Source organism: Choloepus didactylus, chromosome X (assembly GCF_015220235.1).
Source record: "Choloepus didactylus isolate mChoDid1 chromosome X, mChoDid1.pri, whole genome shotgun sequence".
Lineage (NCBI taxonomy): Eukaryota > Metazoa > Chordata > Mammalia > Pilosa > Megalonychidae > Choloepus > Choloepus didactylus.
In genome coordinates, this window is record NC_051334.1 from 70,241,103 (window position 1) to 70,258,416 (window position 17,314).

Sequence of the window (17,314 nt, forward strand, 5' to 3'; positions counted from 1 at the left end):
AAAAATCATCCCAAGGACTTTGTTCCAGTCTCACCACAAAGAATACCTTTAGTCTGGGAAGGAATTGACCTTTCCTCCCCTGCAGCCCTCTAATCCATAGAGCCTTAAAATAAATTCCACAGGGCAGTGGTTCATTCCAGTACTGCAGTGCCAATCAGGGGAGAGTGAGCATCCTCGGCTGTGCTCTTCAACCCATCCCTCTCTGGTAGCCAGAGGCTAAGAATAACCACTGGGCTCTTGGCATGACCTACTCTGTGGTTTCCAAGCCTCCAAAGAGTTACCTATAATGCTATCTTCCAGGGAAGACCTTAAGGCCCTCTTTCTGATTACTTTGGTCACCCCTATGTAACCTTTGAGTGATTGAATCAACTCCCTGTGCACCTGTATCAGTCTCCCAAGAGCTCTGAGATCTTTGGGGCTTTGTAAGATGATAATTGGTTATTTTCTAAATCATTATTTCTTCTCCGCCTCTGAATTAGAATGTGGCACCTCACTTCATCTTTCTGGCTCAATCTTATCCACCTCATCAAAAGATGCTCTAGGGATCAACACAGGGTCAGTGGGTGGCCTAGGTACACCAAGCTCCAGGGCTCCTGAAACAACCTGCCTCCCCTCCCTTCTGTAGGAACCCACTATGTTGGAGATCTCAAAGTCCCTAGAAACATCTAGACTAGTCTAAACAGAGAAGCTGTTGACATTTTGGGAGGAGTAATTTTTCATTGTGAAGGATGACCCTACATATTGGAATATGTTCAATGTCACTGACACCTGCCCACTAAATAGGACCCCAGTCACTGTAACAGCCTAAAATGTTCCCACACATCTCTAAAACCCACTATGAAGGCTACACTTCTCCACTTGAGAACTGTTAATCATTGCCAACCTGCTCAAGGTACTGACGGAGAGACTGAGCCCAAAGAGAGAGACAGGGATTGGTGCAAGCTGGGCCAACCCGTTTTCTGACCTCTCCAACACCAAACCTTGTCATCATCCCTCATTTTATTTTCCTCTGTGATAATGGGCTTAAAGCCTAGCTGTATGACCTTGAGTAATTTACTGAACTTCTCCGAGCCTCAGTCTTCTCATCTGTAGAATAGGATCATAATGATATCTTACTATTTGTCATTTATTGAACACTTTCTATGTGTCATGCACTGTGCTCGGTGTTTTTGAATCCTTAAATCCCCCTTACCCACTATCCTTTATTCCCGCCTGCCCCAGTTTTCTTCTTGCCTCTCTTTTTTCTACTCTCCCCTCTCTTCTCCCTTTCTCTCCTTTAAGTATCCCCCTATTATTTTGCCCTATCTTCTTCCCTTCATTTTCCCTCCCCTCTGAATTCTTCCCTTACCTCCCTCACCACTTCTTTCCCCTTCCCTTTCTAACTTCTCTCTCCCAAGTGCCTGCAGCAATGTTGCAGCAGTATTACAGCAGTCTTCCACGGCTAGACCATGAGTTAAGTGGTAAAATGACTTGCAGTGTTGTCATCAACAGAAGCTTGTGGGTACATTAGAGACCCTAGAAGAGCTAGGCCCTATATCAGCAAACCATACTAAAAAATTCTCTAGGGTGAAAGAACTTAGAGCAACACTGTCAGTTGATTTTTGGTACCATCTAAACACTTCCTCTTTCCAGTTGGGCTCCAGCCAAAATTGAATACATCGAAGCCATCCTCCCCTTTCCAACTTTCTCCAAGTTAGCTAAGATATGCCTGAGATAAGGTGCTGAGCTTCCACCCACCCAGTACCAAAACTGTTCAACTTCCAGACCAGGCTAGTGGTTTGGGGACCAAAATGTAAAACCACAGCCTTCAGGCCTAACCTGTGACGTCTTTGTCTTCATCACTTAGGTGAGTGTCAAATTCCCTTTCCTACCTCTGTATGCTACAACATCAATTCTGTCTTACACACACAAACACACACACACACACACACACACACACACACACCATTTCTGAAATGCCGAAAACTGTGAGGGCTTAGTACCCAAGTGACAGGAGGATGCAGAGGATACTCTGTCTTCTCTCAGAGCGGTGACATGGTTACTCATGGAACAGAGAGGTTGCTCCCCCCAAGAAGCCTGTCCAAACTTTGGCCACTTCCCCATATAATTTATAAGTGATAATGTGATCATCTTTTCACTGTAACTATGATAAAAGGAGCTTGCACATGTTTACAGCTCTCAAACTATGGTAAAGGATAGACAGAACATGAGGGATTGGGCTCCCCTTCAGCTGGGGCCATTTAGATTAGACTTTCTGGCTGATTTGAGAAGCATTGGAATTCATTTTGAAAGGAAATGTGAAATATCCTTCCCTGGAAGTTTTTAAATAAATAACTGAATTTCTAGTGTAAGAAATGGAATTCAAACCAAGAAGCTGGGTAATTGACAAGTTGAATACCCATGGTCAGTTGGTTGTGGTGTCCTTATATTAAGATCTGATTGCTAGGGACTATCCCCTAGAAATCTTCCAAGTTGAGCTGCCTGGAAGGCAGGTTCTGGCTTGGGTTCAGGCTCTGGCTCTGGCTCTAGCTGGGACATTAGAGCTGTAATTGTGGCAATTAAATGCCTGTTCCATTGTGTTCATTTCGTTGGGCTTTCCTGTCCCTGTCTTAGGAAACAGAAGTGGCAAGAAGACCTGGACTTTCTATGTGCTAACCCATTTCCTGGCCAGGGGAGATGAGTAGATATCAGGTTGCTAGTATTTTGTATTTTTAAAAAACGAAAAGAAGAAAAAAGAAAAACCTTGTTCCTTGTCATTAAAGCACTAGAAGAAGACACAGCAAGTTCTTATTGAAGAACCTAGGGAGGGAAGGGCAACCAGAAATGTTTCCTCTGGTCTTGTTGTAAGACTCCCATTATTTCTCTTCTCTGTGTGTGTGTCTCTTTCTCAGGTACCGCATGCATAAGTCCCGGATGTACAGCCAGTGTGTAAGAATGAGGCACCTCTCCCAAGAATTTGGATGGCTTCAAATCACCCCGCAGGAATTCCTGTGCATGAAAGCACTACTGCTCTTCAGCATTAGTAAGTGCCTGGAGGGGCAGAGAATGCATGTGGGGCTCAGAGGGGGGCTGCTTTTACCGTTAAAAGTTTAACAGGTGGGGAGACAGCCCCTGGAAAGTTCCCTTCTTCTTTCCCCTCCTCCCCCAGCATCCTTTTTCCTGACAAGGACCATCATGGCTAGAGAACAATTTCTTTGCTAGAATTCAGCCTCCATCAAATCCTAACATACCCTTAGCCTGTCTTTGGGACAAGGCTCTTTTGGGCCAATTGTAGCCAGTCTTCATGTTTTCCCATAGCTTCTGTTATAGACACAGGCAAGAACCACCTTACATCCCTTGTAGGGCAGTAGGGCAGGAGGGATTGCATCCTGGAAGAAATCTCCTCTTCTGCCAACATAGAGGAGATCTATGTAAGTGACTCAGACAGGGTTTATTTGGCATCTAAGGAAATTTTCTTTAGTATCTCTTCTAAGCAAACTGTTGTCTTAGCCTCTGTGAGGAAGAAAGGAGACAACATTTGAATGCAAAGCCATGTGTTTTATTTGTCTAAATCAGACATGAACTATGAACAACATAAGTCTATAGATCCTAAGAAATGGGTAGATGAGAAGGCTAGAAAAAGGAAAGGTTGTTAAATTTTATTTACTTGAATTTCTTCAGACTCAGTCCAGCTAGCCATTTCCCCATGTATTCCCTGGCAGCTTGAAGGCCCCAGGCACACAAACTTCAACTGACAGGAAGCCAAGTAGATAGTTCCCTCCCTGTGGGGATAGAGGTCAAGTTTGTGGTCAGAAAACTTGGTGCTTGGTCTAATGCTCCTTCGTGGGCATGCTTCCCTCCCCATTCTGTCTTCATCCCACATCAGTTCCAGTGGACGGACTGAAAAGTCAAAAATTCTTTGATGAGCTTCGAATGAACTACATCAAGGAACTCGATCGTATCATTGCATGCAAGAGAAAAAATCCCACATCCTGCTCAAGGCGCTTCTACCAGCTCACCAAGTTCCTGGATTCTGTGCAGCCTGTAAGCAAAAGATGAAGGGTGCTTAGTCAGAGAGAGCAGCCTGATAGAGCCAAGTGATAAAATGTTCTGCTGGGGTCTGATACCACCTTCTGGGAGGTGCCTCCATTCCCCTCTGGCTTTCAGTGTGGTCCAGGAAGAAAATGCAATGGAGAAGAAAGAAACACAGGTCACAGTGTCCCAGTTGGATATTGTGAAAGGGGTAGAGGAGTTGAGAACAGAGCATTTGAGACTCAAGCAATGGGCTTGGAGCAGATGTGTTCTCTAAACAGACAAAACAGACCTGAATGATTTCCCTTCTCCCTTGACTCATGTATGTTTGAGTTTGTGTATGTGTGTGTATGTGGTGTGTGTTGAGGAAGAGAGGTTAAAATGGTTTAAGAGATCTCTTGTGACCTCAAAGTGATTCCCTTGAGACCATGTAACACATACACCCACGCTCACACACATATGCACATACACGTGCGCGCACACACACCCACACTCACAACCTCACTGGGGAGAACCAAGGACAAGGAAGAGTAGAAAACAAATGGCTAAAAGGACCAGACATCAGAGGTGGGGGGAGAGCTTAACAGAAACCAGCTCTTTGCCAATCCTGTTTTCTGTTTTCTCCCTCTTTTATTGTCTCCCTGCAGATTGCACGAGAGCTGCATCAATTTACATTTGATCTGCTAATCAAGTCCCACATGGTGAGCGTTGACTTTCCAGAAATGATGGCAGAGATCATCTCTGTGCAAGTGCCCAAGATCCTTTCTGGGAAGGTCAAACCCATCTATTTCCACACACAGTGAAGTTTTAGAAGCCCCCATTTCCAAACCCACCCCTTTCCCCTTTTCAGATATCTTTTGCTGTTTTAACTCTGCACTACTTCTCTGCAGTGCCTTGGGAGATTTTCTCTATTGATGTACTATCTGTCATGAAGATGTTCTTGTGTTCTGCTTGCTGGGCTTTTCCCCCCCTTTCCTACATTTTTTCCCTCTTTTTCACTATCTGACCCTCCCATGGCACCTTCAGGCTCCTCTCCCTGCCATGGTTCCCATCTGTGTTTTGAATGGTGTTGTATTTCTTTAAATCTGTGATGATCCTCATGTGGCCCAGTGTCAAGTTGTGCTTGTATACAGCACTGCACTCTGCCAGCCACACAAACGTTTACTCATCTAATTCCATGGGAAGTTTAGAGAGTTAATGGTATTTCAGGAAAAAAATAATGCAAACCTTGCCAGGGTTTTTTCCTCTTAAAAAATATAAAAACTAATGAATAAACAGAAATCCTCAAAGAGGCCAACAGTGCTAGAGGAAGGTGAAAATGTAGGTCCACGGGGAGTCACTGCTTTTACATCACCCTTCCCTCCCTGGGAGACTTTCCTTCCTGCCATGGCTAATGCCATTAGAGGGCAAGGTGACCACAAAGCTGAGTTGGGAGGGGACAGACAGAGGAGAGGACACAGAGGGCAGATGGATCCCTAGTACCTGCCCCAAACCTTGGTTCCTGAGGGCTAGACTGCTCCACTACAGTTCAGTTCATTATACTGAAAAACTGCTTCTTGTTTTAAAGTTGTCTGCATGTAAACACCTCCCCCCACCCCAAACCTTTTCTCACTCACCCTCTGCTTCCACCATTAAATTGACTTTCAATAGTTTCTAAAAGCTTTGGACTGAATATTCTTTTTAACCAAAACTTGGCCACTTTCCCTGAAGAGTAAGACCAGTGAGAAGGAGGAGAGGAGAGATTTGACTTTTTCGAAGGCCCCATTCAGATACAGGTCTGCTTTCCCATGTGTGAGCCGGGGAGGAGCTTGGGACTGGAGTCAGAAGAGAAAGAAGTAGTGGCTTGGCTGTTCTCCTGCTTAGGACACTATAGATTTGATCCCTCATTGCCACTATCTTTGCTCCCACCTTTAAAAGACCCAAATGAAGTTTTCTACCTGACTTCATGCAGCCACAAGCTACTCCCATCTTCCCTTTATGGGCTTGAACTTCACCAGACTCCATTTCAGCCATGGTGATGAAAGTTGTTTACTTATTTGGGTATGTTCACAGACTCTGCTAAGAGCCCCTACCACCAAGAAGGTTAGCAGACCAACAGCATTAACATCTATCTGAAGATGCCATTTGGCTCAAAGATTTCTCACCAAAAGTCTCTCATGAACTGTCAGATTGCTGGAGCCCTTGGACAAACTGGAACAAGGGATCAAAGGGATTGGACAACCTGGCGTCTTGCCCTTGTCCCCCAGAAATGATACCCTCCCACCAAATGGAGAAATACCCACTTTCTCCTTCAGAGCAGCTAAAGGGGCTACCCATACCACCAGACCGTGGTTGAAGAGAAAACTCAATTACTAGGGTGGGAAGAATACTGGCACTAGAACCACCCAGCGCATCTACCTGCAGAAGTCATGTGAAGAAGGGAGAAGTAACTAAGAGGAGACGCTGAATACTGAGTTAAAGTCTCCAGAGGCAAAGTCTAAAGCCAAATGGGCACCATCTGGTGAGCTTACTCTTCATCCCTTTCTGCTGCTGAGTCTGGGTTCTGACATTGGCCATAGTCATTCAGACTCCCTGCCATTGTTGCTGCCTCTTAGTCAGATGGAGGCTGAAACATTGAGACTTTCTATGGTACCATGGCCTCTTTTGAAAAGATCTGGTTGATGTGGCTCGAGTGGGCTGCCACCCATGTACTCAGCACTGTGCTCCTAGGACACTTTAATATAGTACTTTGGCACACCTCTATTCTGTTGATTTGTCCCCTAAGTCGAAGGGTAGGGAGAATGTCCACTTACTTTCTCATCTTAGCACTTAACTTCAACTTCTAAATTCAAGAAATCAAGGGTCAGTCACCAAGCTGCCCATTTCGGTTGGTTCACTCTACTTGTTGAGAAGATAGTCTCTGAGTGATATGATCCACATGGATTTCCTCCCCTGATTTCTGTGTGGATATTAATAGGCAAATGAACTTGTGAAATAGCTTCTTTAAATAACAAGGGAGAGGGGAACTTAAGATGGCTGATGTGCCAATCCAAGACTGCTGGACAAAACTAAAGCTGACAGGTTCCCTTTCCAGAGTAGGATAAATTCCACTTTTCTTTGCTATGACACCATCTGGCTTGTGTAAGCTCACAGGATAACTTTTAACTGTTTTTAAAAGAAAAAAATCCACCACTCTTTTCAGTTAAACTAGGTTACATTTTAATAGTTCCTTTACATCTGTTTTGAAACGATTTTCATCTTTTGTGGTACATGGATTCAATTATATCATTCTAATACCTCTCCTTGTAAATACTAGAGACACTCCTTTCTGTATTTCTGGCTATCAAATTTTTCATCTTTATAGATTTCCCAATAGTAACTCTTGTCTTTATGAATATATATGCTTTTCATTTGCAAAAGCCAAAAATCAGTGAAACAACAGTGTAATTAAAAGCAGCACCATCTGGATTACTCTGAATTTCCAAATGGCAAAACCAGTGAAAAACAGCCTAAACCAGGCTTTAGGCCTACTGTTTCTGCACTGGCATTTCAGTGAGTAAAGGAAGTTTTAGCTTGGCTTTTTTCTCCCATGGATGAAAGGGGGAGTTTTTTTTTTTTTTTTTGGCATTGATGTTCCAGCATTGTAATTGTTCTCTGGACAGAAGTCTCATTTTGCATGCACTCTGCTCTACAAGTAGAGCTGATGTGGTTGGTACATTGTGCTCACCCATGAAGAACTGGCCACCCAGACCTACTCACCTGGTGACCTGGAAGATGAGGATCACTTACGGGACAAGTCACAGGGACCATCTCCAAAGAGGTTTGCAGTGCTGGATGGAGATGGAGAGTGAGGAAGAGAAAAAGGAGCACCAGGGAAAAGACTCCATCTAGACAGCTGCCAGGGTCATGAACTCTGTGGTCAAAGTAAAGAGTCATATGGCAGTTTCGGCTCTTGTTCATCAGGCAGCTGTCCCAGGCCTGGCGTCTGAGTTGAAATAAGGGTTGGAATCTTTATTCCATAGCTTTTCTATGCCACAGGCAGTATAATTGTTCTTTGGAGAGTTCATTATTTTTTTAAATTGCCTTACCTTGAGAAAGGAATTTTTTGAAGGATTGTCATATATCTTTGAAAAAAGAAAATCGGTAATACATATATTTTTATGTATGTTCACTGGCACTAAAGTAGAAAAAAATAAGAGTTTCATTCTGTGCTTTGGGTAGTTGCTGAGGTAATTGTCTGGGTTGAGAAATAATGTGCTGGTGCTACAGTCCCTCTCTGTCCATTTTCTGCTTCTAATTACATATATGCATATATAGCAAAATGTATTCCACGTGTACTTTAAGAGAAAATAGGTCCACTATCTACATGATTCTGACACTACACAAATGACCTAACTTGGCGCTTCAAGTAGCTTCTAAGTGTTTGTTTTATTAGGCACAGCACAGATGTGGCCTTGCCCCCACTTTCCCTTGAAATTCAGCCGGGTGCAAAGGCCCAAGTCACTCCCTGTGCCCCCTCCCAGCCCTGCACCAGCACTATACTTCATGAGACTCTGTCCAGACAGCCCAGTAACTATCCCTGCATGCCCCCCACATGGCCCCGGAAAAACAAGAGGCTGACTACGAATTGTCCTGTGCCAGTAGCCCAGATGAGAGAACACTGGGTCAAGGGAGTGGCCTTCATGCTTTAACCCCCAATAGGAGGTCAGAGGAACCAGGAATGCTAAAGTACAGGATTGAATCCCAAACTTAAAATCAAAATAGCCATTTAGCATGTGCCATTTCTTGTAAAAGAAAGTTTCTACTCCTGCTGCCTTTTATAGGCAGGACTGTTCTTACCACTGATCTCTTGGAAAATCTTGAACACAGTTTAAAAAGAAAGACAAAAAAGAAGAGATGAAAGCATCACATTATGTAACCAAAGATTACTTAGTATCTGCTAAGATACCAAGATTTTTAAGGGCAGGGAGGGAGCAAGCATTAGTGCCTCTTTGGTTAGCTGTCCAAAGACAGACTAAAGGACTTTGCTGGTAACTGACTTATAATAAGAGTTTTATGGGACCCCCTCTCCCACAATAAACATGTTTAGAGGAGTTGAAGATAATTTTGGAAAAAAAATGGGATTATGGATCCTTCATGAAATGATTTTATAAGCAGAACAAGCTTTCTTTTTCTCTAGTAGTTGCTGAGCAAATTCTTGAAGCTCCATCACTGCATGGTTGGAAATGGAGCTGGTCTTGACCACTGTGTTTGCTAGCACCCATGTTAGCTTATCTGAAGATGTGAAGCCCTTGCTGAGAAAGGGAGCATTTAAAGGACTAGATTTTGCACTAGAAGGACAGCAGGCAGAAATCCTCTTTTTCTGCCCATTTTGGACGGCGCAAAAAGTTCTCTGCAGTTTAAGGCAGAGGGTTGAAATATATTGTAAATGAGTATTTGTATCCATGTTTCAAAATTGAATTATATATAGAGATATAATGTGTTCTGATAGCTCTACCTGTCTCTGCACCTTTATGTTTGGTTCCAGGTAATAACTGATACCATGTACTTGTGAGAGAGGCTGCAGTTACATTTTAGAAGTCCTCTCAGAATGGACAAGACACATGGATTGATTCAATAACTAGGAGATCTGTGCCCCTATTGAGACCTGACCCACAGGCCTTACAAAAGGACAGAGTGGGTAAAAGGGTAGAGTACATAATCTAATGCACTTTACTAACCCAAGACAGATGAATGTGGAAAGGGTGGTGGAGACTCATTGGAATTGACTGGAATTGACCACAAGAAAGTCCCAGACTTGACGCCAAAGGCCCATCCAAATGATTAGCCATCTTACCCCCAATGGGACCTGAGTGGTTGGGAGAAGGAAAGGCATTCCTTGATCTTCACCATCCTGTGAGAGAAGGGCAGTTTCCTACACTTGGGAACCAGAGCAGGTGCTCCATCTTTCACACAATTAAATCAAATGCGATTGAGGTGCTCTTGCTGCTGGGTATCTGTTCTCTAATTCTGGTTTTGGAGATATTCTATAAAGATTTTGATAAACGAAAATGTGTTTTTCTCTGTTAAGACTTGTCAATGTACCAGAATTTGTATCTCTGTAGGTGCAAGTCCATCTCTGCCCATGGGTAGGGGTGTTTTCCTTTGATTAATTAAGAATTTGACACTGGGGACTGTTGCCCAGAACCTCCCAATCCTCAACCATTTCTAGGTGAAGGCAGAAAGTATCCACATTAATCACACCTCTTCAGATATTTCAGCTGAGGTAACAAACCAATCAGAATTCTCCCCCTTTTATCTGCCAAAAAAGAGTGGTAGTTATTTGAATTTAGCAGGTGGATTTTTAGGGGGAAAAACAGCTTTTGAATCAGCCATCTCCATTTGACTTGACCAATGAATAAATAGGTCATAAACATGGAATGTTTCCCAACCCCGATTCAATATAGCTGGGATGCTGATTCCTTGTCCCACTTGTCCCTTAGCCTTTTATGGAATTAAATGAGAAGTTATGAACTAGATGGCCCTTTGGACCTGAAATAGTTCCCATATATGCTACTTAACAAGGCTCTCATGTAGCTGCAGACTCCATTGGCTACCAAAGACTGGAACATACGTATATCCATACCTCAAAGGAAAAAAAATTCTCAAATGTTACAGCTGTGGTAGTGCCATCCCTGGCTGCTACCTCACAGTATAGAACTCTCTACCCTGAACAGCAGACAGGCTAGGCCTGCAGACTCTCACAAGCTTAGCCCTTGGTGCTAACTGTCCTGCAGCAAAGTGCCTGTGGGACTGTACTATCTTAGAAGCCACTTGGGTGCTAAGGGCAGCCACTATCAGGGTGACCCAGGCCAAAAATAAAAAAAATTAAAAAGATAGAGTCCTCTCACCACTTGGTGACACCTTTTTGCTTTCCCCTAGACTGAAACATTGATTAGGGAGTGCCTCAAGACATGACATTGTGCTGTCCTTGAGATTAACTTGCCAGAGGGAGGGAGCATACTATGTAACCAGAGATAAGAGTTAATTTTTTATGTTGAGGGAAAAATAGAGAAAGAGAGAGGGAGAGAGAGAGAGAGGGAGGGAGGGATGGAGGGAGGGAGGGAGGGAGAGTGAAAACATAGTATAAAAATTAAAAGAAAAAGAAACTAATTTTGTTTGAAAATTCTTTCGATGGAGCTTCAGTTCTCACAGAGGCACTTGGCCTCCACTGGGCAGCAGGACTAGCTCCAAGAGCTAGTGTTCCGTTCTTCTTTTTGTAATCTTGGAATCTTTTGTTTCTCTAAATACAATTAAAAATGGCAGAAATTTATTTGTTGGGATACATGTGTGATTCTGGGTTTGTCTCTGCCTCTGCTTTCAGAAATGTCATCTATTGTGTAAAATATTGGCCTGCCAGCTAAAACTTGGCCACAGCACCTGTTGTGGCTGCAGGCTCTAGTTATTGTTAACAGGGGACCCGAGAAAAGCTGCTAATGTCTTCTTATAACCATTGTTAATTTGTTAAAACATAAAACAATTTAAAATTTCAGATGAATGCCATCAGAATTCTTTTAATTAACACTTTTTATTTGCTGTCTTCATTGAAGTCAAGAGTTGTTATCATGCCCAGTGACCTTTTATGCCATTTGACTTTCATATATTTTTAAAAGTCTCACAGGGGTTGTAAATTTGCCTGGCATTGGCCTTAAAATAGGTTAACTTGGGACCACGAAATAATCAAAGAGTCTGAGCTGGAAAACACAGATGGACACTGGCTGTTTATCACAACTTCTCATCCAAAACCCTGGGCTTATCAGCCAGGGGAAAGCCATGCAAAGCCCAGCTGCTCACTCTCACTCCCTCATCCTTATGGGAGCATAAAATGAGCAGAGCCATCACTGCCCTCTTCTTGCCAAGCTTCAGATAAACAATGGATACATTCACGTCCTCCACTGTTTGTCAGGGGCAATACCATCCTCAATCACCCAGGTAAAATCCGAACCAGCCTTGTTTTGTTTCCTTCAGTTCAAAAAAGGCCTCTTCCAGTCTACCGTTAGTTTGTATATTTATGAGACACCAAGTTGAGTTTCTAGGCTTGAGATACAGGCCATCAATGAGGTGTGACAAGCATTATAAGGAATAATAGGCAAGCTCTCTATGCCTCAGTGTCTTTACCTGTAATAGGGGTTCTCACAATGCCTTCCTCTTGGACTGGTTTGGGGATTCAGTGAGAATATATATTACAGATTTGGTGGGTTTATTCTTTACATTTCTACCTGTTAAAATGCCAGAACCCCTGAGGTTTTCCACCTTGAGCCATGTTTGTCATCGACTCTCTCAGATTGGATGGGTTTCTCACGTTTATGATATCAGCATTTGGTAGAGAGAAAAGAACAAGAGATTCTTGGGATATTTTTGGTGTTTGTGTATGTGTGTCTAAATAAGAGAGTGAGTATGTTTGAGAGGAGAGGTGAGATTGGGAACTTCTCTGAGCATAATTGCTTATGCCCTTACCCTTGTACCAACAGAGGGTGACCTCACAGTCCACCCTGCTTGACGTTACTCATCACTCAGTTCCTGCCTAAAGAGCTAAGGTGGTTAGCATCCCACATAGATTTTCTGAGAAGTAGCAAAGCAAGAGGTCAGGGAACCACAGGACACATGGTGGTTTGGAAAAACCCTGAAGCCAGGAATCCAGTATGTGCCTTGCTTTTGGTCACACAGCTAAGTGAATAGCCAGGATTCCAACCCGCGGATTAACTTTATGACACTGAACAAGGCTCTCCCTTTTCTGGATTTCAGCTTTCTCATCTAGAAAATGAATGTATCGTAAAGTGGGGTGGGGTACAGATTAGGACTAGATGAGATGGTAAGTCCTTTCCAATTTGGAAACCATGCTTATTGCTCACAGAGCAATACCTTTCTTAATCATGACATAAGGAGGAAAGGAAAGGTCCTTTTACTCTCCCAAAGATTATAAATTTGGAGCTACAATCACCACCTATGCATTCAACAAACATTTACTGAACACCTGGGAGGGAGGGGGTAAAAATGACAATTGAATCCTGTGTAATAGATACTATCAACTCCTTGATGGATGGGGAAAAAGTTCAGAAGTAAAACAATTTGTTTACCATTTAAATTATCTGATAAATTGTAGCAACAAATCAATGTTAAATAAGCCACTGTCTGTGCTTCAGTGAGTTTACAGTCTAGTAAATAACTTAAGCCAGGCCAGTCTGGGATTTAAACTTATCACCCACCCCAACCCCTCCAATATCCATCCCTCTGAAGATATTGGGTTAGCATCAGATTTAGAATTGCTGCCTTTTAAAGCTAGAAAGGGGTCGCAGGCATCATCTAGATTAAACTTCTTATTCTTAAATTTAGGAAACCAGGTAAGGAACTGGCCCTAAAACACCCAGCTCACAGCCCCTTCATGTGTCTGCAGGCAGCATGCCAAGTTGGTGGGGTCCCTGAGAACCTCTTCCATCCCCTGGACACTGGGATGGAGCCCTAGTCAGAGAGCCTCCACTTCTAGTTGTAACTGGCTGCCATGTATAGGACCCAAGGATTTCTACCCCAACTTCAGCACCTTCTTCACCTACCGCCCACATCCCAGAGGCTTTCTTCATGCTGCCGTGGGGTAGGGAGAGGGAAGGAGAAAGGTGTTTGGAGGATCTGGGGTAGGGACCACAGAAGCAAAATTAGAAGTTTTTAAGACATGCAGAATTATGAGAATTTCCAAATTAAAGGGCAGATGCAGGTGATTCATATCCTCAGATTATCCTGCCACCAATTTTTTGGGCTACAAGTTCTCTTTCCTCAGCTTCTTCCTGAGGGGTCTTCAAGCAAGGAGAAGGCCATTTGGGTACTTGGACTAGCTGCTTCCCAGAAAATCTCCGTGCCCCAAAAAGCTGCCTTAAGCCCCAATCCATAAGGCACTTCAGATCTCAGACCACAAAACAGATAAGCAGAGCAACCAGATGTTGTGAGAAGCACATCACCCACCACCTGGGAAGTGACACATCTCCCAAAAGGAGACAGGCCCTTTTGATGCTTGTGCACAGTGCCAAGGGTGAATAATGTTAGGGTAAGACCAATCTTATGGGAGAATCCCATTGCCTCACAAGACTGCAGGGGCCCCCTTACAGGGAAACAGTATCCAATCATTCCCTCATCCATTGGTTCTTTCATTTAGTCAAAGACTGTGCAACAACTATGAACTCTGTACAGTTACTGGACAGATGAAACTGATCTCAAAGACCTCAGAACCTGGCAGCACAATTTTTGAAATGTGTCAGGGGTCTCTGTGGTGACAGCTTGTATTGCCTACTGTGCCACCTGCATCTGTCATTGGCCTTCCTGAGATAACACCTACAAACATGGAGCAACAAGAGGCAGAGAGGTAGCCTCAGAAAGGAGCAGAAGCATCATATTAAGGGGTTGTGCAGGCTGTGAGAAGCAACTAAATTGGTGCGAAATGGTGTCAGGCATTTTTCATTTATCCAATCAGGAAATTAGAAAAAAATGCTGGAGTTGCACAGAGGAGACAATATTACACCTACCCAGAGGCGGTGACATCTGATTCAGACCCTGAATGATGAGATGAAATTCCACAGGAAGAGAAGGGAGCTGGGCAGGCAACCAAGGCATTGGGAACAGCATGGATGAATGCACAGGAAGCAAGAAAGAGTATGGCTTCTGATTTGGAATAGTCAAAGCAAATGGGAAGCAGTGGGGTGTAGGAGTTGAGATAAGTCTAGGTGGAGGCCCATTGTGAAAAATCTCATATATCCTGCTAGAAGAAAATTTTTCCTGTAGGCCAGTTGTCCTCAGTTGCCACATGTGGTAGATAATGGTCACATATGTGACACACTCTCAAGGGAGCCATAATAATTATATGTAATTCCTGACACAGAGCTATCACTCAGCTCCTCTCTCTGCCACTTAGAAAATACCAGTACAAGTGAAACTGGCAATATTAAAAAGAAAAACTTGCATCACCTAGAGTGTATTTTAAAGAAAACTATTCACAAGCTTTGATGTTTAAAATGTTACCAACAAATTATTTGCCACACCTCACAATGGATTATAGCACACAAGTTGAGATAACTAAGGATTTTTGGTCAAAGCTGTAACATAATTAGTTTTGGAAATGGAAGCTATTCTGAAATATATTGGGTGAGAATGTAATATTAGGTGACGTAGAGTCTGATTCAAGGGCAGAATAACAACAACAACAAAATATAATAAAGATAATAAAAATGTATCGAGCACTTACTATGTACAAGAAAAATGCTAAGCCCTTATAACATTTACCTTATAAAATCCTCACATTAACCCCATGAGGTCAGTACAATTATATCCTTTATATAAATAAGGAAACTGAGGCTCTGACCCAAAATTATTTTCAGCGACCGTATGCTACTACTAAGTAACAAACCTGGACTCAAACCCAAATTGACAAAGTCTATGATTTTTCTTACTACACTATATTTTTTTTAAAGACTGATTGATTTTATCAAAGTCTTTATAAAGTAGCCCAAGGAGCTCAAAGTAAGACAGTAGTGGACAGGAGCATTATACCCTATCCACTCCAGGAGGAACAGTGATGTCTGGTGTACATGAGCCTAAGATTTTACAGAGTACCTGCCTCCAGCCCAAATTTCAGAAGAATCCTGTTGGAAAAGAGAATGATCTCCAGCACTACCCTCTTCCAAGTGCCTTGCCAAGGCTTTTGTTCCCCTCTCCTTTCTCTGGTTACAAGTACCTGGGATGCAGCAGTTCAGCAAGTGGCCAAAGAACCCATGAGCATATTTGTCTATAAAGGCAGACAGGAGGAAAACGAATTATACCAGGGGTCAGAATATGAGGTTCTGCCAATAACCAGCCAGGTAACCTTAAGCAGATCCCTTCCCCTCTCTGAGCATCAGTCTCCCCATCTGTAGAACAAAGGAGATAACTAGACTGCTTTCCTCCAGCCTTCTTAGACTCTGTGAAACATTTGGTTAAAATGAGAAGTTTGTTGATCTGGGAATTTCCAACTTTGTCTCACTCCAATGCCTCTAATCTTAGCCCTACATTTTAGAATACTGTATCCTAAATGAGACCAATGGTGGAGTTTGCTCTAATTGCACATGCCCAGTCTCCACCCTCCTTGACTATACATCAGGTATGACTTGTTTCACAATTGCAGCACACCAGCCAACCACACACACCTATCAATCTTAGTGGGAGTATATTTCTACGAATGTTCTTTGGGTCGTTCTGCACCTGGACTATTTTGATAGGGGCCAAAGGCCCCGCTAGAAAAATCTCCTATCCAGAATAAATGTGTCAACAGTAGCTGCTTAGGGAATCCCTGGGATTTGGGTGCTATGGACTTTATTAATGTTCAAGGCCAAGAACCACAGTATAAACAATGACATTGGATAAGCATTAATGGACAAAAGACCAGACCAAAAGTCTGGCTTTGGGAATAGAGCAATACATCTGATTATCCTTTGTTCATGTGCTCCCTCCATATGAAATACCCTCCTCCATTTCTGCCTTGGAAAATCTTTCCCACCCATCAAGGTTCAGCTCAAAAGCCAACTCCAGGATGTTTACCCAGATTTTCCCACTAAAAATGTGCTCTCACTCCTCTAAACTTTGAATTTTCCTCTACTCAGCCCAAACAACTAGCCTGGTTTGCAGTTACCTATAATAACAATCCACTGCTGTCTAAATAATGCTTTATATTCTCCATCTTACTGGATACTTACATGAACTCTATCAGGAAGACAGGCTAGAAATTAGTAATATTCCATTTAAATATGCAACAGGGAGGAAGCATTGTTATTTTAGAAGTTGGCTGTAGAGTTCTATTTCTAGCAGAATGGTTTACTAGATACCCTGAATTATCCTGTCAATGAAAACTATTAAAAGGCTGAGTGAAATATAAATTTAACCTTTTAAAATTCATTGCTAAACCAATATGATAGCAAGGAACCCATAGAGGTCAAAAAGAAAGTGAAATCAGGAACCCTGGAGGAAAGTGTCAAAGTCATATTTTGCCCAGAGGATTTTTACCAGATTCTGTTGATGCTACCCTAAAGGGCCCTAACCTCAGTGTAAGGGTGAATTAGAATTAAATCTATCTCTCCACCTGAACAATGGGTGGAGAGGGAAAATAATCCCATGAAAATTCATAACCATAAGTGGTCCTCATTTGATGTGTCATCCTAATCCAAAATACTTAGGAGATCTGAAAAACCATAATTAGAGATCCAAGATCATCACTTCCCAAGGTGATTGGCAAGGCAAATACAAATCTTCTGTGAAAGAATGCAACTTTCAC

At 42.8% G+C, this 17,314-nt stretch overlaps 1 protein-coding gene across 1 annotated transcript in view; it reads left to right on the forward strand.

Moving 5' to 3' along the window:
* Positions 1–7,576, forward strand: part of AR (androgen receptor) — a 196,028-nt gene extending 188,452 nt beyond the window's left edge. Inside the window, exons 6-8 of the mRNA XM_037822338.1 lie at positions 2,892–3,022; positions 3,866–4,023; positions 4,659–7,576. Coding sequence (XP_037678266.1) covers positions 2,892–3,022; positions 3,866–4,023; positions 4,659–4,814 — 445 coding nt within the window. The 3' untranslated portion in view covers positions 4,815–7,576. The remainder of the gene's footprint in view (positions 1–2,891; positions 3,023–3,865; positions 4,024–4,658) is intronic.
* The last annotated feature ends 9,738 nt before the right edge of the window (positions 7,577–17,314 follow it).